Source organism: Ptychodera flava, chromosome 5 (genome assembly GCF_041260155.1).
Source record: "Ptychodera flava strain L36383 chromosome 5, AS_Pfla_20210202, whole genome shotgun sequence".
Classification (NCBI taxonomy): domain Eukaryota; kingdom Metazoa; phylum Hemichordata; class Enteropneusta; family Ptychoderidae; genus Ptychodera; species Ptychodera flava.
The window spans coordinates 33517839-33536980 of NC_091932.1; the positions used below are offsets into that span (position 1 = coordinate 33517839).

Genomic DNA, 19142 nt, shown 5'->3' on the forward strand with positions numbered 1-19142 from the left:
TGATTAAAATCAGACATAGGGAGGTACATAACATTTCCGCATCTGAATATTGCTCTTTTACCAACATTGTTTGACCATTATTGTCAATGCTGATTGTAGACCAGTCTAGACAGAACTATGATGAACAGCTTAGTCAGAATGACAGACAAAGCTACACACAATAGCTTTTGTTCAAATTTGTATCTTAAATTCCTTTAATCTTCAGTCTTATGAAATAAAAATAAGCTATGCAGGATCTACATTGTCCCACACAAAAAAAAACATAAAACCTGTCTAGGCACAATCTGAACATGGTTCCATTGACTCAGACCGACTGTAAAGCAAAGGACTGGGAATGGAATGGGAAAGGGAAGGATTAAATGGGAAGGATTAAGACAGAATTGTACAGCAAAACATAACCATTAATGTTCTTCATATCTTGGAAAACAAGAGGGTTGCAAATTTACATAACAATGCATATTTTGCATATAGTTTTTCATTGTGAAATTTATTCTTTTGTATGGCTATTTACATATGAACAGATAATCACAGACTGGTGGCTCATCTCTAAAAAATTCCCATATGGAGAGCCTTTAAAATGAACAATAACAGAAATACGACCAGAATGGTATAACATTACAGACACAGACTGATCTTTTGAAATTCTAAAACTTTTCAAGTTTTATTGAATCTATGCACTAAAAACATATCTGTGTGTTTGAACTGCCCACCTAAAGAAACACTTGTGGGTTAAAAATGATATGTAACTGATGCTTTACAAGTTTTGTGAGTAATTTCACAAACACTATCGTCAAAAAATGCTAGCAGAATGGAAGTGAATATCAGTAATTATTTCTATTGCTTGATCAAAGTCAGAGTTAAAAATAAGCTAGTGTCAAAACTCTACTATCATAATGTGCAAATTTCAAAAACTGCACACAACTGTACTGCAACATCTTGTAAAATTTTAAGAGCTAAATCTAAAACATCTTTCAAATAAATGGAAATAAATCTGTGAATACTGAAAATGCAATCCCACTACATGATAATCAGTATTTGTTCTATATCATCTAGTTGTTATAGGATTGATACAGTGTGCAGTGTTTTAGGTGACAAATTAAACCGCAGGGATGTAGAAATGTAGCCAGCAAAACCAACTGGCTCTCAGCTAAAATTTGCGGGCAGTGAAAATTGAACATACACTACTTGTAACTGCCTGTACTATTACTTTTGCCAACTGTAACCAAAATTTTCTTCATCCCTGTAATTATAATCAGGATGGTAATGTCATTTTAAAAAATGAGCGGCAAAGAATGTGACAGTTTGCATGATGTTGATGGAGGGGTTTGAATTGAGAAAGTACTTGTCTAATTGTTTTTTTTTCATTTTTTCAAAAAGTCTGGGGCATGAAGCCTTATCATTATCTGCAAATGAACTTTTCAAATTGTAAGACAACCATAACTGTCCTGTATCAAACTTTCATGGTAATGTTGTCTCCATTATAGGGCCATTTCCAAATGACCTCAATGTTCTCTCATTCATATGCAAAAGTAAACATTTGACTGCAGAATAAGATGTTTTTTGAAATTACAAATGCAAGAATGACAAAAATGAATTGTTTTAAGTAACTGCTAATGCTACAATGAACACTAGAAAGACATTCAAGGCTCCGATTACAAGTTGCGACAAGAGTAACACATGCAACAACAACAAAATTGGTCTGAATTTCATGTAACAGTGTCCAATGTAACACATGTGCAGCTATATTTAGCAACAGACCTGTAACAATGTAACCATTGACTATGCATTTACACTCATGTTCTTAGATATTTTGTGGAAATCTTTTGTCAATACCCAGTAAGCTTGACCGAAAACATTAATATTTTTAGTTGTAGACACTGGCAAATTTTGGCCAATTGGATCCTTTTACATGTAGGTTGTCAAATGTTTAGGGTTTTCATATCAGTTTTTGAACACGCTGTAGTATTTTCCATGGCTTGGATAAACAGATGGCAGTCAATTTACATAACAATTCACAATAAGCAAAGCCTTTCCATGTTTTGATGATCAACACAACAAAAGACAGATATATGGTTACTGAAGGGACATAAGCTGTAACTTGTGGCAAGTTTTCAATATTCTGCTTCTGTATATCAACTACCGTGTCTGACCCTAATCCATTTGTCATCCTGAAATTTTGAGTATTCTTTTTGTCAACACAGGCTTGTTGTGTGTAGTGATCATTGTTTATTGTTTACAAAAGAATTTTAGTCCAGACTTGAATACAATTTGCAACAATGACAATGGAGATTATACTCATATAGGTTGTGTTGATATGCTAAATACTTGGCATTAAATTACAGTTTAGGGATTCAATGCAGAAAGTGTAGGGAAACCACAAAAAAAAAGTTCTGAAAAAATAGCCAAAACATACAGCTTATGGAGCTTTAACATATGACTAGATTACTTTAATTATAAACAGAGGGGTGTTCCACCACAAAAAATCCCCATGCGGAGAACCATATATTGCTTTTACTACTTAAATTACTTAAACACTTTGGCCATGATGCTTTGGTACATGCCAAATTATGAATTCAATGACATGGATACATGTCGACCTATGCACAGGAAAATGGCGATAAAAGAATCGACATACAGTTTTCTGGCACAGACTTCAACACAGATGACAGGTTACATTCAAAAGCTAAAAACTGTCACTTCTGTCTATGCGTGTTTTCATAGTATGATACTAACTTAACATTTCTCTAAAAAGATTTAAAATGCAACACTTCTGTACAATACACATGGCAAGTATTCTTGCATTGTGTTGAGACCATTCCCCTATGCCTGAAAGGAAAACCATGAAACTATTATTTGGTAAATTGCGGTGATTTTCTGTTTGGCATGTGATGATAGTTATAAAGTTTGACGTCTATTGTGAAAGTGGCTCTTAATATTTCAGGTCTCTCATAAAAAATAAAAAATAATTCTTTTGTTTTATGGCAGTATTTGAGAGCTGCTTTTGCAAACCTATAAACATCTGGGCATTTCAATGCAAAGCTAAAAGAGTATTTTAAAATTCAGAGCTGCAGCTGCTAGTTGGATGACACTGAATGACCTTTCGTAAGGTCATTACCAGACTCAAATTGTCTCGTTATCATCTTTTGTGGAAATATCATCCGTGACTTGATCTGGTTCTGTGGTAATTTCAAAACCTTGCTTCCTGTTTTAGTTTGATTGTTCCGAATCTTCCTCTGCTTCCTCATTGCAACGCTTTGGCATCGTTACTGGATATCTCTGATTTATCTGTTGCCTCTTTCACCTCTCCATCATCACCATGGTTACCGTTACACAAGTCATCATCTTTCACTGTGTCCCTCGTTCTCTCGGTACTACACAAAGTAGGCAAGCTGTCCTTGCTTGCTTCTTCATAACCACAGCAACTATTTTGCTCTGCTGCATCTCTTTCTTCCTTCACCTTGTTTCCATGGTAACTATCTTGGCTTGATTTACTTTCTTCCTCTTTATCACTGGTTCCTTTACTCTGTTGTATCAAAATGACAAATGACAAAGTCACAAAACCTTTTCCTCTATGTTCAATTACTTGACATGCTTCACATCTGAACCCCTATTTTCCTGTGAACAGATCCATGTTCGGCATTTAGGAAGAATGCGCCTCAGGGACAGATAGTTGGACTCTCAAATTTCTACAATATTTTTCCCGATCTACCACTTGTGGGGGCTCATTTTGAAGCTCTTGGAGGAAGAAAAACTTTCACTGTCTTAGTTTTTGGAAAATCAAACCTTTAATTTTACCCCCATAGAGTTAGCACAGGAATTGCAGCCATTTTGAATTTCAAATATCGCAAAATGTTCGAAAATTTGTTTTGCTAGTTCAAACTTTTGTAAAGTGACGCCTGATTTTTATTGATGATTTGGTAAGAGAATGGTTGAAAGTTTCATTAAGGAAAGTTTAAGCAAAAAATTAAGTCTTTCACTTTTGAGGCGCATACTACCTTAACCAGTTTAGGGCAGAAGTGTGCCTGTGCAAAGTCTAATCCTTTTTCAATGTAAAGATGATCAGGGTTTGCAGGTCACACTCACAAGAGAGAATTCAGAAGTCAGCCCAAAACTGAGAGCCCAAACTGTCCAGTTATAATCCCACTTTCTTTTGTCAATTCTTCAACCAAATACCAATCAGAAGCAGAACCACAAATTCACGCCATCTTGTTACAAAATTTTAGATTTATGGGCTATTGCACTGTTGAAACTGATTTTACCGTACTTGATTCTATATTGGTGTCCTGGTTATGGATAGATGTTCAGATACTAGTACTTCTTACTGATCTAGGAGAACGCTCCTTTCTAAAGAATTTCATGTTTCTGATCATTTTGCTTTTATTGTTCTCTTGTCAATCAATTATCTGAAAGTGACCATGATTTGTTGTACTGTGACCTACTTGGTGAAGTTCAATCAACCAATTATAGCTACAACAATAGGGATAATACAAAAATTCAGATCTTACCGTAACACTTTCTGTATCACTTTTGTCACCATGGCTACCACCATAGGCACTATCAGACTTGTAGTCTTCACTATCGCTCATTATCTCCTTGTCCTGAAACGTAAACAACAGAATCCAACAGTTGTCTTTTTTTCCCTGAGAAGTCAAAGGTCATGTCTCGTGTGTATATGTGATTCTGACAAAGAATGATATTGCACTTGTCAGACTGCTCAGGAAGGTTCCATGTTGTTAAATATTTAGTGCATCCAAATCCCATCCATAATCAGTATCAAGGTCCATTTTGGATTATCAATTGACCCTTTTCATAAGTCTAGCGCCCTCCTGTGGCCACTGTGAATTTGAAGTCAAAGCGAGGCCACTGGGGAAACCCTTGGCTCAGGGGCTGGAGGGTTTTCCCCAGTGGCCTCCCTTTGACTTCAAATTCACAGTGGCCACAGGAGGGCGCTAGACTTATGAAAAGGGTCCATGTAATCCTTTTGCGTCACAATTGTTCAAATTATCAACATCACTACAAGATTCACAAAATCGTTGTGATTTTTATCACAAGTCGAGTAGCTTGAACTTTTTGGATGATGCTCTAAAATATTTTGTATTTTATGTCAAAATTTAAATTCGTATCAGCTCCAGCCAGTGAAAAGTCAGTTTTCTTCTGTCAGTACTTAGGACCTTTGTATTGTGAAATTGGTCAAACATATTGTACAGGAAATACCAGCAAAGTCAGGTAGTAGTACCGGTAGTACAGGACAAGTTACTGCATAAACAGGTCCAAACTATCATTGATGACATTGACAATGGATTTGAAACCAAGGTAGCAAAAGGGCTGACTGTTGTTAACTTTTATACTTAACCTGGTAATGACAGATGAACTTGGCAGGAAGCTCTATGTTACGATGGCTGGATGGTTTTGACCTTGAATTTGTAAGGTTTTTGGAAATATCTTTAGCAAGGAATATTCTCAAGAAGATTGATTTAAAAAATTAAGTTTGTTAACGGAGTATTTTAGATAGAAATCATATACACGCACATGTACCTTAGTGATGCTCTTGTCAAGGTCTAAAATATCCCAGGGTGGTGGAGGCTGGTTGTCGAGACGAACCAGAGCGAATTTGTAGACCCCGAATCCCGACAAACCAATTGTGAACCAAAATTTCTCAACTTTATACAGTCCTGTGGGTGAAAAAATGAATGCACAGGAAGTGACATTGAAAGAAAAACGGATTGGAGCACTTGAACTCACATTATTTAGCAGTAATATACATGTAAGTGTAACTTCTTATTTTTATTACAGGGCCAGCTTTAACTTTTGATGCTGTTTTCACAGTTATATCAACTATAGTTTCTTGCTATTTTCCCAGAGCCATGTCGAAAGACACGGTTTTCAGCTTGTCACCTCAGCCTGTACATGTGTAAACTGCATTGCTATTGTTGACAAGGGAATTCTGGTCAAGGTTAGAATTCAACTGTATTCAATATCAATTCATTTTTCATGTAGGGACTCCATGTTGGCAAGCTAAATGATGGTTGTTTGTATACATACTTTGGGAGAAGAACAAAAACTTGCAATTGACATCAAATACGAAAAAAGACAAAAAAGATCAAACGTTTAAGGCTACTGGTAGCGTTTAATTCGACCATACCACACTCACCATCATATCGATAGCCTTCTTCCGGGGCGAAGGGACTATTTAATTTGTATCCTCTAATAACTCTTACAGGATTACCTGTAGCGACACTCCTGCTCAGAGCTAGATTACCTAAAAAGGGAAAAAGACTTCAAGTTAAAATCATCTTTCACAGAGCATTATTATAATATTCATAATGTTTTGGAAACTGCTGTTACAGAGTCACCTTCAAATCTTGTTTGTTGGCCAGAAAAGCTGAAAAATTAGAATGACCTACAACTTATGGGTATAAATCATGATTTTATAGAGTTTGGGCAGCTACATCCATTCAGCTGTTTGATCAGTTGATCATTACCCTGTCCCTTTCAAGTTGTATGGTAAAGTTGTAGTCTTAACCCTTTTCCTGCCAGACAGTATCAGTTCCCCATCAGCCAAGTCAGTAAAAAGCGGTATTGAGCCAAAACGTGACGTATTTTCACCCACATGGCTTGGTCTGTTATAGCATCTTTAGTCTGATAAAACAAATTTACAGTATTTATGTTTTCAACAGCCATCAAATGTACAGTATTATGTTAAAATACATCATATGGAATATGTTGTGTTTCATTAATTTTAACCATTTTGACCTGATTGTGAAATATGGACTTGGCAGGTTAAGGGTTAAGGTAGTTCGCGCCTCGAAAGTGTAAGACTTAAACTTTTGCCTAAACTTTCCTTGAGGAATCTTTCCATCATTCTTTTTCAAAATCAAGAATATAAGTTTGGGGGTCACCGTGCAAATTTTCTTACTAGGGAAACAAATAACTCAAGATAATACTGAAATTCAAAATGGCCGCCACCCCTGTGTTAACTCTATGGAGAAGAGTAAAATTTTCCAATTCCGAAAAACTAAGCCAGTGAAAAGTTTTCTTACATCAAGAGCTGTAAAATGAACCACCACAAGTGGTATATTAGAATAGAATTGTAAAAGTTTGAGAGGCCAAATTTGTGTCCCAAAGGCGCGTTCTACCTTAAGAATAGCTTTTTGATTCGTTTTTAAGGAAACAAAAAAAATGACCCCCTTGTCCATTTTTAAGTGCTCTTGTGAGATGTTTGGTGTATTTTTCTGGCTTTTTTGGTGATCTCCTCAAGTTGCTTGGTTATTTAATTTCTTCTGAGGTTGGAGTCCTAGCAATCTCTGTTTACGGAGCCTGCTGTGCAGAATCTGTCTCAATAAACTGTCAAAGTGCATCTGCTGCAGGTCAGTGTTGCATGACTAGTTGTACGATGTTTAAGCAGCAAATTTGTTGTGTTGTTGATTCGTTGGGGTGGAAATGATTTAAAATACAACCTTTATTGGCTTCTTCAAAGCATGAGAAATGCACAGGACCTTCTACGGTGGCAAGTGAGATGTAGAGAGTTTACCAACAGTTAATGAGAAATGCAAAAATACAAGGGTGCATGCCGATACACTTGGACAGACTATTTAGCCTTGAACTTACCTCTGGCTAAAACTTGATCTTTTGACTGAGCTGCTGTCCGTAAGTTTTTGGGATTGGCTTTTGTTCCTTTCAAGTCTCTGCCTCCTGAATTACATCAATGATAAAATATTTTACAAAAAGAATACACTACATCACTATTCACAACAGCTAAATTCCTTTCTTGGCTGCTCTGTTATCATTATATTAAGATAACCCAGTGTAAGGATGAATTGAATTCTACTTATTTCAGTTCACTGACTGTCTAGGAGCTGTGTTCGCGCTGCCCATTCGCCACGTTCGCAAATGCGAATTGAAATCAGCAGTGGCGAAGAAAAATCGATCCTAATTCGCCACAGTGGCGAAGATGATTTTTGTTGAAAAAATTCCGCAAAATAAGCAAAAACGTGGGGTTTTTTAGTCTTTTGTTGATCTGCGCTTCTCTTTCGGCGATTCGCGAAAAAACTATATCCACTTCCGTATTGTTCTCTCCGACGTACGCAATCGCAATCGAGCCAAGTCTCGCGAGAGATTTGACGTCAATTTGTATGGTGTACAGCATGCACATAAATGACAATCGCGAGAATTGAAAATGCAGGCAGATGCAATCGAGCCCTAGTCTCGCGATAAATTTGACGTCATTTTGTCTAGTGTACAGCAAGCAAAGCGAACACTCGCGAGAATTGAAACTTTTGCTACAGCAGACACACGCATTTTAATCGTGGTCACAAAGTTCGGTGTTGAAATTTATTTGCATCGTGGTCTAGACGTTCCGTGTTGCGCATTTTAATCGAGGTCTTATTTTAATGGTGGTCGATTTGCATCGCGGTCCTCATGGTCCCCTATTGATGTTAATTAAAATCACCATCCCAGCGACGCATTCCGTGTTGTTGTCGATTTGCATCGCGGTCTCGACGTTCCGTTCCGTTCCGTTCTCGACGTTCCGCGTATCCATGCTCAGTTGTGATTTTTTGGGTTGATTTTGCCGTATTGTTTTTTCAGAAACATACGAAATTCGTCTAAGTTTTAAGAAACAATTAATTTCTCTAGGCGAGGACTATTCAAGCTCATTGTATCCTCGCATTAAATTTACCGATTTTCTGTAATACAGTTATTTATGTGGTTTACGGAAATTTTTGTGACAGCTTCAGGTAAAAAGGTGAATTGGACAACATTTCATTTCTGTCAGGAAATCTTAGCGCGTACGTCTTGTACAGGTGAACTCTACGGAATTTTCTGATATCAAAGATGTTTGCTAATTTACAATGATACTCATACTAGTACTTAACGAGATTTCCTGTCTAAATTCCCGCAAATCACCATGAAAATCTAAAAATTACTACACGGAATTAAGACTACATGTGGAAGTGTCGTTTGATGACGTTCCGAACGTCTGTGCCACATTTAGGCCTACGCGACGTCTTGTATGACGTGACAAAGACGCTACGTGTACTGATGTGGTTCTACTCCGGAATAAAAAGGACGCGATGCGTACGCCGTTCTACATACTCAGTACGCCCAAATAATCACGTGATGCCGGTACAAACAAACCTACATGTGTACTGAACGCGTATGGAAATACACGTACATCTGTGCGCGTTTGCGCACATGGCTTTGTTTGTACCGCGGTCGATTCGAATTCCGGGTTTGGCCTATTACGTGTAACCAAACTTCTATTTTAATCGCAGTCCGAACGTTCAGTGTTGCTGTCATGCTGTTGATTTGCATCGCGGTCCCAACCTTCCGTGTTGCAGTTCATTTTAATCGTGGTCTCAACGTTGCGTGCTGCTTTCGATTTGCATCAGGGTCTAGCCCTGCCTACGATGCTGTGTGTTCCGCTACAGCTAATCGCCCCGCTCACGGGCGATTAGCTGTAACGGAACACACAGCATCGTACGCAGGGCTACATCGGGGTCCAGAATCAAGCAATTTCCAGTGTTAAAATGAAGACAATTGGATACAAGGTTGATGTGTTGATAGTTTATTCTTGTGCATGCAACCGACATTGGAGGTTATAGCATTATAGAAAGCTTTGTTTTCGTAAAAAATGTGTGGCTAATAAAATTTGTCTGTGGCTAATAAAATTTGAAACTATTCGCCACAGTGGCTAACAGCTTTCCAAACCCAGCGCTAACACAGAGGAGTATTACATATTGAACACTGGAATTATTCAAGTAAAATATCTCAAAGGCACAGTATCATGAAAATTCTGACAGCGCATATTGATAGGCTAGGTATGACAGGAGATTGGCAGCCTTAGTAAACAAAAGAAATTTCACTTTATACATTGATGGCACTGTTTCCGTAACAAGTGAACAGTGGCAAGTAAAAGCTCCAAGATGAGAGTACTACAATTCAATATCATCATCAAAATCTAAGTTACCTTCTCCGGTGTAAGTAAAGCTATCACCAAGATCAATGTCATCTTCATAACCGCCAGACAAAGCAATGGAATAGGCGCCGTTCTCTGCTCCATGTATTCCGGCAACAGTGGGACGATGAATTCCGGCATAAGAACATTCCATTCTTGTTTGCCAAATTGTCCCTACCTCAACTCCTTGACAAAGACAAAGAAACACACGTTTACTGTTTTTCGCTTCTTATTTCATGTGAGTACAAACTGCAAGTTGGTGGTCAAAAAGTGTCGTGAGAGATTCACCATTCAGACTACAGTGTTTACTTCAAAACCAAGAAATCTTGCTTAAGGAAGAAACTTTCTATATCATGTTTTATAAACATGTATTATATTACCTTCTATGATGCCATAAGAATTCGGTCTTTTCTCTTTTGTGCGTCTGTAGTCTGTATCTTCAGATTCACATTTACTTAGCTGGTCCTCCATGTCTTGAAGACTCGGTGCTTCCTGTGTGAACAGTACAGTGAAATGCTGAGGCGTCAACTTTTGATTAGTTACACTATAAAGAATTCAATATTGTACTTCAAAATATTCTTTTTGCCTACATTTTTATTACAAACCCTATCAATGCTGCATACCATACATAGCACCTAACTCTTCAGTGAGCATCTGACAGGCATTCATGCTTAAATTGAAATGAAACTTTTTGGGTTAGTTCTGAGGGAAAGTTTTAACTATAGGGTAAAAGTGCTCATGAAATTGGAGATGAGGTGCTATGCAAAGTGTTTTGTTTGTAAGGTGACCTCTTGCTGCTTAAAACTTAAAAACTTAAAACTATACAACTATACAACTGTAGCTTCATTTTTCAATTTGCTAAGAAGGCACCATAATTTGTCAATATTTGAATTTCACTGAAATGTCTAGGACTATTTAAAAATGTGTAATGCATTTTAACAAAGACTTGAATATTTTAAAGCCCTTCAAAGTATATATTAGGTACTGTAAACATAATTGTACTGACTTTTAATTTGCGATAACATACATGTACCATGCAAAGCAGGTGAGAATAAGGATAGGTTTTCACTCAATACCAACTTTTTCTGTGTTGATAGATTGGAGAGTGATACTGTCTGTCAGAATAAGGGTCAATGTAATTTTCCATGTACGTCTTTCGCATAAATGCCAATATAACGTCCAATATTATTACCTGTCCCTTGAGTCTGCTCGATCTTCTGATTCCATAGGCATAACTGCTTCCTTTGCCTTCTGCGCTGTCATCTTCCTTCACGATCACTTTCCGTGGATTTGGAGTACTGGGCGCCCTTTTGCGTTTTGGTGCTTTCTTGATAACCTTCAAACGTGTACTGAACTGGAAATGCAAAAATATTCGGCATAAACTCTTTTTGCAAAAATTTTACCATACCACAAATTACTATATGGGACTGACTTTTGGTGTCACTACTATGTAGTGACATTGTCTTGATTAGAAAAGTACGCATATTCTACTAGTGTTCTCTAGTGTCTATGGTTCTACAAAAATCAAACTAAAAATGTACATTTAGTTTGAGCAAAAGAGTTGGAGCTATGGCAGTGTTTTGCCCAGAGTGCGTTCTTGCGTCTTTTGACGCAAAATTAGCAACAATGTCCCGTAAAAATACCGGACATGGGTCACAGGGACGCACTAAAATCAGGGCTAGAATTGTAAGTCCAGCGTCCACAGAGAGACTACTTAGCTAATAGCTACCAAATTACATACTTGATAGCCCGTACAGTTATTGCTTCTCTATTGAGACAATGAAACATTTAAAATTTACTCTAATTTTTTCGTCACAATGTAAACACTATTGGAAAATCAGTTAGTTTGTTACAGTTTACGATTCAGGGTATGAGCAAGGCGATGTGCGTCCACTGAGCCCTGCAGGCTTGGGGACAGACTCAAATACCAGGCCACGTACGATCCCGATAACCAGGCAATGATTTCGGAAGCGGAAGGCTTGTAAAAAGAACAACAAACTTTTCACAAAGCAAATTTTATTGACCACCAACTTTGAATGAAACTTTAACTTGTAAATACATGTTTATGCTAGTACAGTGAAGTACGGAGAATCAAATTTTCAGTCACTATATACTAGCCCGGGCACATGGCATCAAACGGAATTGACTGTACGTGTATTTTGGTGTACTGGAAGCTCATGACTTCACCTAAAAATATCATCAACCCCACAATTTTGTTGAAAAACTATATCCCTGACTTTCAAAGTAGTAATTTGCCTTAAATTTCCCCAGAAGGAATCTCATACAACTCTCCGATCGTCTGCAGGCCAGAGAGATCGAGGTCACCATGCTGAATTCCTTATATAGTCAAGACCCCCTAGCTCGATTGTAGCTGATCTTAACAAGAACCACCTAGCTTGTCAAAACAGCTTTATGGCAATGTGCTATTGCTATCATGAGGATCAAGGAGTTCTATTTTGTTTTCAAACTTTATTTTTTGCAATTTTCAGGGAAAATTGTCAGTCATTGGAGCAATTATAAAAAAGAAGAGAACTTTATAGCAGTAATGATAAAAACCCAGGTTACAATGTGCATCAAACTATTGTCTTCAACCACTTCTAGTTCTGGAGTCATAAGCGTAATGAAACATCTTCTTTATTTCTGTTAAACACAACCAAGCATTTTTCTACAAAAACGGTTCACGCCGTTACAAATATGTGGTATTAGGGTATAATTCTACATATTTTGTTAAAAATACAACTAACGCTAAAGTGTTTTATACCGAGAAAGACATTATCAGTATGCTTGATTTCCTCATTGACAACATATTTGTTGAATTTGGAGGACACATTTTCCAACAGTGTATAGGAATTCCCATGGGCACTAACTGTGCTCCCTTACTTGCCGACTTATTTCTGTTCTCATACGAGGCAGAATTTATCCAGAACCTTATCAAGCAGAAAAAGGTCTCTGTAGCTCGTACTTTCAACCTTACATTTAGATACATAGACGATGTTATTTCATTGAATAACTCTGAATTCAGTAAATATCTCGCTATGATTTATCCTCCAGAATTGGAGATTAAAGAGACTACAGAAACGGCCTCTTCTGCTTCATATCTGGACATTTTACTTGAATTTGACTCTAATGGTCACCTTTCTACTAAGCTATATGACAAGAGAGATGATTTCAACTTTAGTATAATTAATTTTCCACACCTCATCAGTAATATTCCACTCTCACCTGCTTATGGGGTATACATTTCCCAGCTTATTCGATATGCAAGAGCATGCAGTTCATATGGTGATTTTGTAGAGAGACATGGCCATCTCTCTTTCAAACTGTTAAATCAAGGTTACACCAGAGCAAGACTTGTCTCTACATTCAAACGCTTTTTTGGCAGGTATCGCAAGCTGGTTGATAAATACGATATCTCTCTTCGACAAATGATCACTGATGGCATCGGTGACATGGGGCCTTAGTTAGTGACCACTACCTATCTGACTTACAGATTGATATATGGCGGGTGCCACATGTGGGGCAGGATGCGCTTACTATTTTTGAAACACCTGACATCACTTCTTGGTCTTCTGGCCAGAGGTCCATATATCTTTCTTTCATGAATATGACTTTGTTTGTGTACCGTCTATTTACTGTCTGTTCTGTGCTGTTTTGTGTCTATGTTTACAACTATTGTCTTACAAATTTTGACCTAGTGTTATTGGATTATGGATTGGTATGATTGCGATTATGTAATGCAGTCACTGGCAAGAATCACCAGAAAAGAAAAATGTGCATGAAATTGATTTTATCATGATGATGTTTTTTACAATTCGAAACTGTAAATACAACGACTTTAAAATGACTTTGCCACAAACCATTATAGGAGACGTCCAGCAATATTAATTTTAAAATGAATGTATACCTTTCTGCCTTGGTGACTTGACTTTGCTTTGCGTTCTTCGCTCACACATTGACCCCTATTGTAACTGAGTGTCCCCCTATTTTGACAATCATGGGACACAGTGTCCCACCTTTACAATTCCTGGGCAAAACACTGCTATGGTAAAGAGATCAAGAAATTGCCCAAGTAATTGTTTGATATGTTAAAATGACCAGGTGAGTCACTGACAACAAGTAGATGGTGTTTGTCTAGGTTTACACCAAATAGATGAGAAACTGCAGCAGCTTGACACTGGCCCGGGAACACTGGTAGGTCATTGTGTGAGGTGTGTGAGATTGGGAGCTAAGATTTGTGTAGTCATTACTACTGTATGCCACTGAGTGCCTCTTGTTGTGTGAGGTGAAGGCGTCTTAGGGTCACATGCTCCTGAGGCTGACAAGACTCTGAAACGACCAAACCTGAAGTGGAAGCCAGTTATCACAACGCTGAGAGCTGTTTCAAATTCAATCATCATTTTACATCTTTTTTAACCCTTTTTCTGCCATGTCCATATTTCACTCTCAGGTCAAGATGGTTAAAATTAGTGAAACACAACATATTCTATGTGGTGTATTTTTAACATAATATTGAACATTTGAAGGCTGTTTAAAACATAAATACTGTACAGTTGATTTTTTTGGACTGAACATGCTATAACAGCCCAAGCAAAGTGGGTGAATATACGTCATGTTATGGCTCAATACCGCTTTTTACTGACTTGGCTGATGGGGAAGTGATACTGTCTGACAGGAAAAGGGTTAATATGTACTTACTCAACTTTTATTTTGATCAGTAGAGCATACAGTACGTGTTACAGGTGACTCGATAAGTCAACATAAACACAGAGGCAGTAACCCGGGGGCAGTAAACACTTCTTGTATTGCAAAAATCATCAAGATGTACGGTAAGGTGAAAGTTAACAAGAAAAAGGAAAGTGTCATTAAATTACAAGCATTGTGGATCTTTTCAAGTGTCTTTGTCTAGATCACAGTGTAGGGACTATGGTTACGTCATACATTGACAAGCCTCAGTGACTGTCAGTCTGTGCATGATGGTCTGTGCATGTGCTGCAGAAGAACCAAATCTCTGAGCTGGCTTCTACAATGTACACTGACTGAGTTCAGGTGGGTCACAACCCAGTGACCCGTGTACTATTCAGCGCATACCACCGCGTAGCAGGGCTTTGTATTACTGGCTACGGCCAAGAAGGCGTAGCCAGTAACACACTAACTCCAACCACAACGTCTCTCAAGCAAAATGACAGGCGGTAGATGCATAGGAGCCCGTGGTGTTTCGTCGGCTCGCATGCGCTTATGAGTACATGTACATGTAAACTCCAAACAAACAACATGCAACAAGCCATGCAGATGGAGAGGTAACAGGTCAACTCGACCCCGCGTCAACTCGACCCCGGTCAACTCGACCCCGTACCCAAGACAACTCGACCCCGAACCCAAGACAACTCGACCCCGAACCAAAGTCAACTGGACCTGATATATAACTTGCCCTATCAGTTTAAGTATTTACCTGGCACTGGTCAGTTTCACTTGAAGTTGACGTTTTGGACGTGATGCCGGAACGTGATGTGAACGCGAATCAAAAACCAAAGCGTTCGTTGTACACACTTATGCAAATATATTTGTGTTCTATTGTTTTCATGCATATAAACTTCGTTGCGTCTGTGAATGGACGTACTTCTACCTCTATGGCCTGTCGGTAACCTGTCAATTCTGGCTGAAGTTCGTATCTTGACCCAAACCGCCCTTGAACTATTTACTTTCAGCGCACAGGCTAATAGACTGAAATGAACGTTAAATAGTGAAGCTTATGTCTGCCCGAAAATGTGCTCGAGGGAGCTGGCGTAAAGTGAATATTCATATAGAGGGCTTCAGCGTAAGAGACGCGGTACGCGGTGCGTTGTCGTAGTCAAATAGTTGTCGTACAAGCGTGGGATAGAGTACGTACGTTAATGAAGATTCGTACATGCAGAGAGACGGAATAACTCTCAAAATACGTGGAAAATAATCGCACATGATACGGAGTTAGTGTTGCTCAAGGTTCGGTTCGGGGTCGAGTTGACTTGGGTACGGGGTCGAGTTGACCGGGGACGAGTTGACTCGGGGTCGAGTTGACTGGGGTCGAGTCGGTTTGGGGTCGAGTTGTCCAGAAACCGATGGAGACACCCAGATCATGAACCTACCCCAAGGTGCAATGCAAACAACTATCAAAGCAAAGGATTTGCCTGCGAATCCTTATTCCTACTCCGGGACTATTGTTTAAGTGATAACTTACTGCATTCAAGATGCCCAACTTCGCCAAAATTTTCCGATTTTCTTCAATGTTTTTCAGACGCTGCTTTTCGTACTCTGACTGTTCGGGCATTTTGCTGACAGACGGCTACTTCTTCACAGCAAAGTAGAATCTTCGAAAAGTCGCTGGAACTGCGAAAAATATTTTTGTAGAAAATGCGAACGATCCGACCTTTTGCTTTTCACTGCCGCGAGAAAAAGATACTGATGCGAAGAGTCGATTGCGTCGCAAGCGTGCTATTTTTGTGAATGGCTTCTGTTTAAAGGGACGCGTTAAGAGATCAGCTGATTGAAATTGCGCGGGAAATGCCACCGGGAGAGCGCCGCCATCGGCCACCAAAATATGACAGTCTACCCGAAAGCAAGATCATTTCGAAAGAAATAGATACTGCACCGGATCACATCATCGTAATAGCTCTAAATAAGGCCATACAGGCTGAAAATAGTTGACATAGCTTTCAAAAGATTCAACGATACTCATGATACTGTGTAGAAAAGTTTTGGGTCATAGGTCATTGAGGTGAAAAGTCATCCTAACTACATTTCAGAACGAGGTTTTTGGGGTTGCAGATTCGCGGGAGGGCACGAACTTCGTAAATACAAACAGTGGATGTGAAAATCAAGGAGAGGTAAGGCCTAAGAAACCACACGTGCCTCACAATTATCATTTTGCGCATAGTATCGTATCTGTCAGCGACCGATTTGTTGTTGTTTATGTACACCGTAAGTTCTGTGTCCTCTCTGTTCGCGCGCGACAAGTGACATCGGGTGACTTGAGATTAGCTGCATTGTATGTGGGTCGGAGGGCCGAACTAGACGTCCGACCCACATACCCACGCAAAACCTCGAGCAGCAGCACTGCAGCTAGCGGGGGATGGGCAGGCATACGCTACCAATCGGACCTCACCACCGATAACTTAGCCAACAATCCCTCCATAGATGAACAAATCGATCGTCCAAGTACTTTGAGTTTGAAGTAGTTTCAGAAAGTCAATCCGGGGACGATGGATCCAGGGGTTGCTGCGGTATGTGGTAGCTCGATGTTACGCTCGAGGTTGTGGGTTAGACGGCAAAAACAACCTGCTTTTGTCGTCCCAAACCTTGACAAAACCTCGAGCTACTGTACTGCAGCACGGTCCCTCCACAAAACGGTCACGACACAGCTGAAGGGACGCTGCGTTTCAGTCACAATCACACGTGAATTTTTTTGATCAGCGCATCCATAGCCAGACAAGAAATGTTACATGTCCAGCGGTCGAAAAAGGTCACAGGCTTGGCACGCTTAAACTTCAGCTGTCATACTGTATAAGTATATATATGTATAGAGTATGGCAGTTGCAAAGTCGAACCATACCACTTGGTCGCATACTTTTTCGCACCAAAACAACCTGGTACCAAGGCCCCAAGTGTCACTTTGCCTCAAAACAACCCTACATAGCTTTGTCCCAAACTGTCGCCAACCAATAAAGCTGAAAATAAACCACCAATGCCCACAAAGATTTCACCATCTATCTAACCTGCAACCAAAGTCTTGAAAGTGAACACATTCGGAGAAACTGACATCACGCACCTAGACGCAGGGCACCAGTTGTAACCTCTACTAGCAGTAGGAAGACGGCGTTGTCATAGCCAGCTACTTTCACCACACTATCATTGGGATGTGATGTACATGTTCTTCAATATGTGAATGCAGTTTTGCCATCACGTTTGTCATCATTCTACCATAAAACACTGTTTGTGGTAGCCAATTGTGTCTTGACACTGTAAATGCGTCCAAGCATGTGATGGAGGGATCTTGCTCCAAGTTGCATGTAAAACAAATTGGTGGTTTTGAACCAAGCTGGTATTTAGGATGGAATGGCTTGGCTGTGACGTGTTACCAAGGGACAAAGTGGTTTTGTACGTGGTGGTTTGGGTTGAAAATGTGTCAGGGATGAAGTTGTGCAGGGTTGCCTTATTTTAGTGCAAAGTGTCTGGACACCAGAACAATTGCCAAACTACGGTGGCCCCTACACACCACGGAACTCTATTACTTTTGAATATAAACTCTAATTTTTGTTGATAATATCTTTAATATTTGTAAGAGATTTTATTTCTCCACCGCAAACTTTTAATTTTGTACGGGCAACTTTATCTTAACTTTATCTTCTCTAAAGTATTTTTGTTTTTGTTAAAAGTTTTTAAAAACAGTTTACCCCAAAAATAAAGTTTCCCCGTTCAGAAATAAAAGTTTGCTGTGGAGAAATTAAATTTCTTACAAATATTAAATATATTGCCCAGAAATATGAGTTTATGTTCAAAAGTAATAAATTTCCATGACGTGTAGGGGAGTCTGTTGTCTTGAAAAAAATTTACTTTTGTTTTACAAAATAGAAAATACTTTTGAGAAACATATTTTCTTTAGTGTTAAAATTAAAAATACTTTCGAGAAGTTAAAGTTAAGATAAAATTGAGTTTATTTTTTAAAAGTTAAAGTTTTTTGTTCAAAGTGTTTTAAAACATTTTATTCTAAAACTAAAGTTGCACGTACAAAAATAAAAGTTCGCGGTGGAGAAATAAAATCTCTTACAAATATTAAAGATATTGTCAAGAAAAATTAGAATTTATATTCAAAAGTAATAGAGTTCTGTGGCGTGTAGGGGCCACCGTACCAAACAACCCCTAGCGTACCTGTGAGTAAGACAATGTGTTGTGTCTGAGATTTCACACCACCCGCTAGCTCAACAGTAGTAGGGTGCCCATCTCATCAACCTCAGGACTCCCATATACATATAAAAATCTTTGGAAAAAAATAACTACCGTACCAGGAATCAAATCTGATCTTCTGATTATGAATATCAAAGTCTTAGAAGTGGATCCAAATACACAGATAGCTTTCATCTGCAATTCTTTAATTTTATTGAATGTCAATACCATATGACTTAGAAATAAGTAACTGGGTGCATACCAAGAAATA

General features: G+C 38.7%; 2 protein-coding genes across 4 annotated transcripts in view; one reads left to right on the forward strand and one right to left on the reverse strand.

Annotated features, from left to right (window-relative positions):
• Window positions 1–468: 468 nt before the first annotated feature.
• LOC139133592 (uncharacterized) lies at window positions 469–16511 on the reverse strand. Of its 2 annotated transcripts, none has more exons than XM_070700327.1 (9): window positions 16170–16511; window positions 11148–11309; window positions 10336–10447; window positions 9968–10141; window positions 7609–7692; window positions 6152–6259; window positions 5536–5672; window positions 4506–4598; window positions 469–3523 (listed from the first exon to the last, which is right to left on the reverse strand). In XM_070700327.1, the coding sequence occupies exons 1-9, from the start codon at window positions 16257–16259 to the stop codon at window positions 3242–3244; spliced, it is 1242 nt and encodes a 413-aa protein (XP_070556428.1). In that variant the 5' UTR covers window positions 16260–16511; the 3' UTR covers window positions 469–3241. The 2 variants fall into 2 exon arrangements, with proteins under 2 accessions (XP_070556428.1, XP_070556427.1); XM_070700326.1 differs by having other exon boundaries at window positions 635–3523; window positions 5530–5672; window positions 16170–16444.
• Window positions 16512–16679: 168 nt separating this feature from the next.
• The window catches only part of LOC139133591 (mediator of DNA damage checkpoint protein 1-like), a 28779-nt gene continuing 26316 nt past the window's right edge, over window positions 16680–19142 (forward strand). For both annotated transcript variants that reach the window (XM_070700324.1, XM_070700325.1), the window contains exon 1: window positions 16680–16815. The gene's annotated coding sequence lies outside the window, so the exon portion shown is untranslated. The remainder of the gene's footprint in view (window positions 16816–19142) is intronic.

Excerpts from the sequence above, each read along its gene's own strand:
- LOC139133592 (XM_070700326.1), bottom strand. The coding sequence starts at position 16,259 with ATGCCCGAACAGTCAGAGTACGAAAAGCAGCGTCTGAAAAACATTGAA. Across the intron at positions 5,673-6,151 it reads AGAAGGCTATCGATATGATG|GACTGTATAAAGTTGAGAAA; the intron begins GTGAGTGTGGTA and ends TTTCACCCACAG. Across the intron at positions 4,599-5,529 it reads AGAGCATCACTAAGGTACAT|GACAAGGAGATAATGAGCGA; the intron begins GTGCGTGTATAT and ends TTTACGTTTCAG.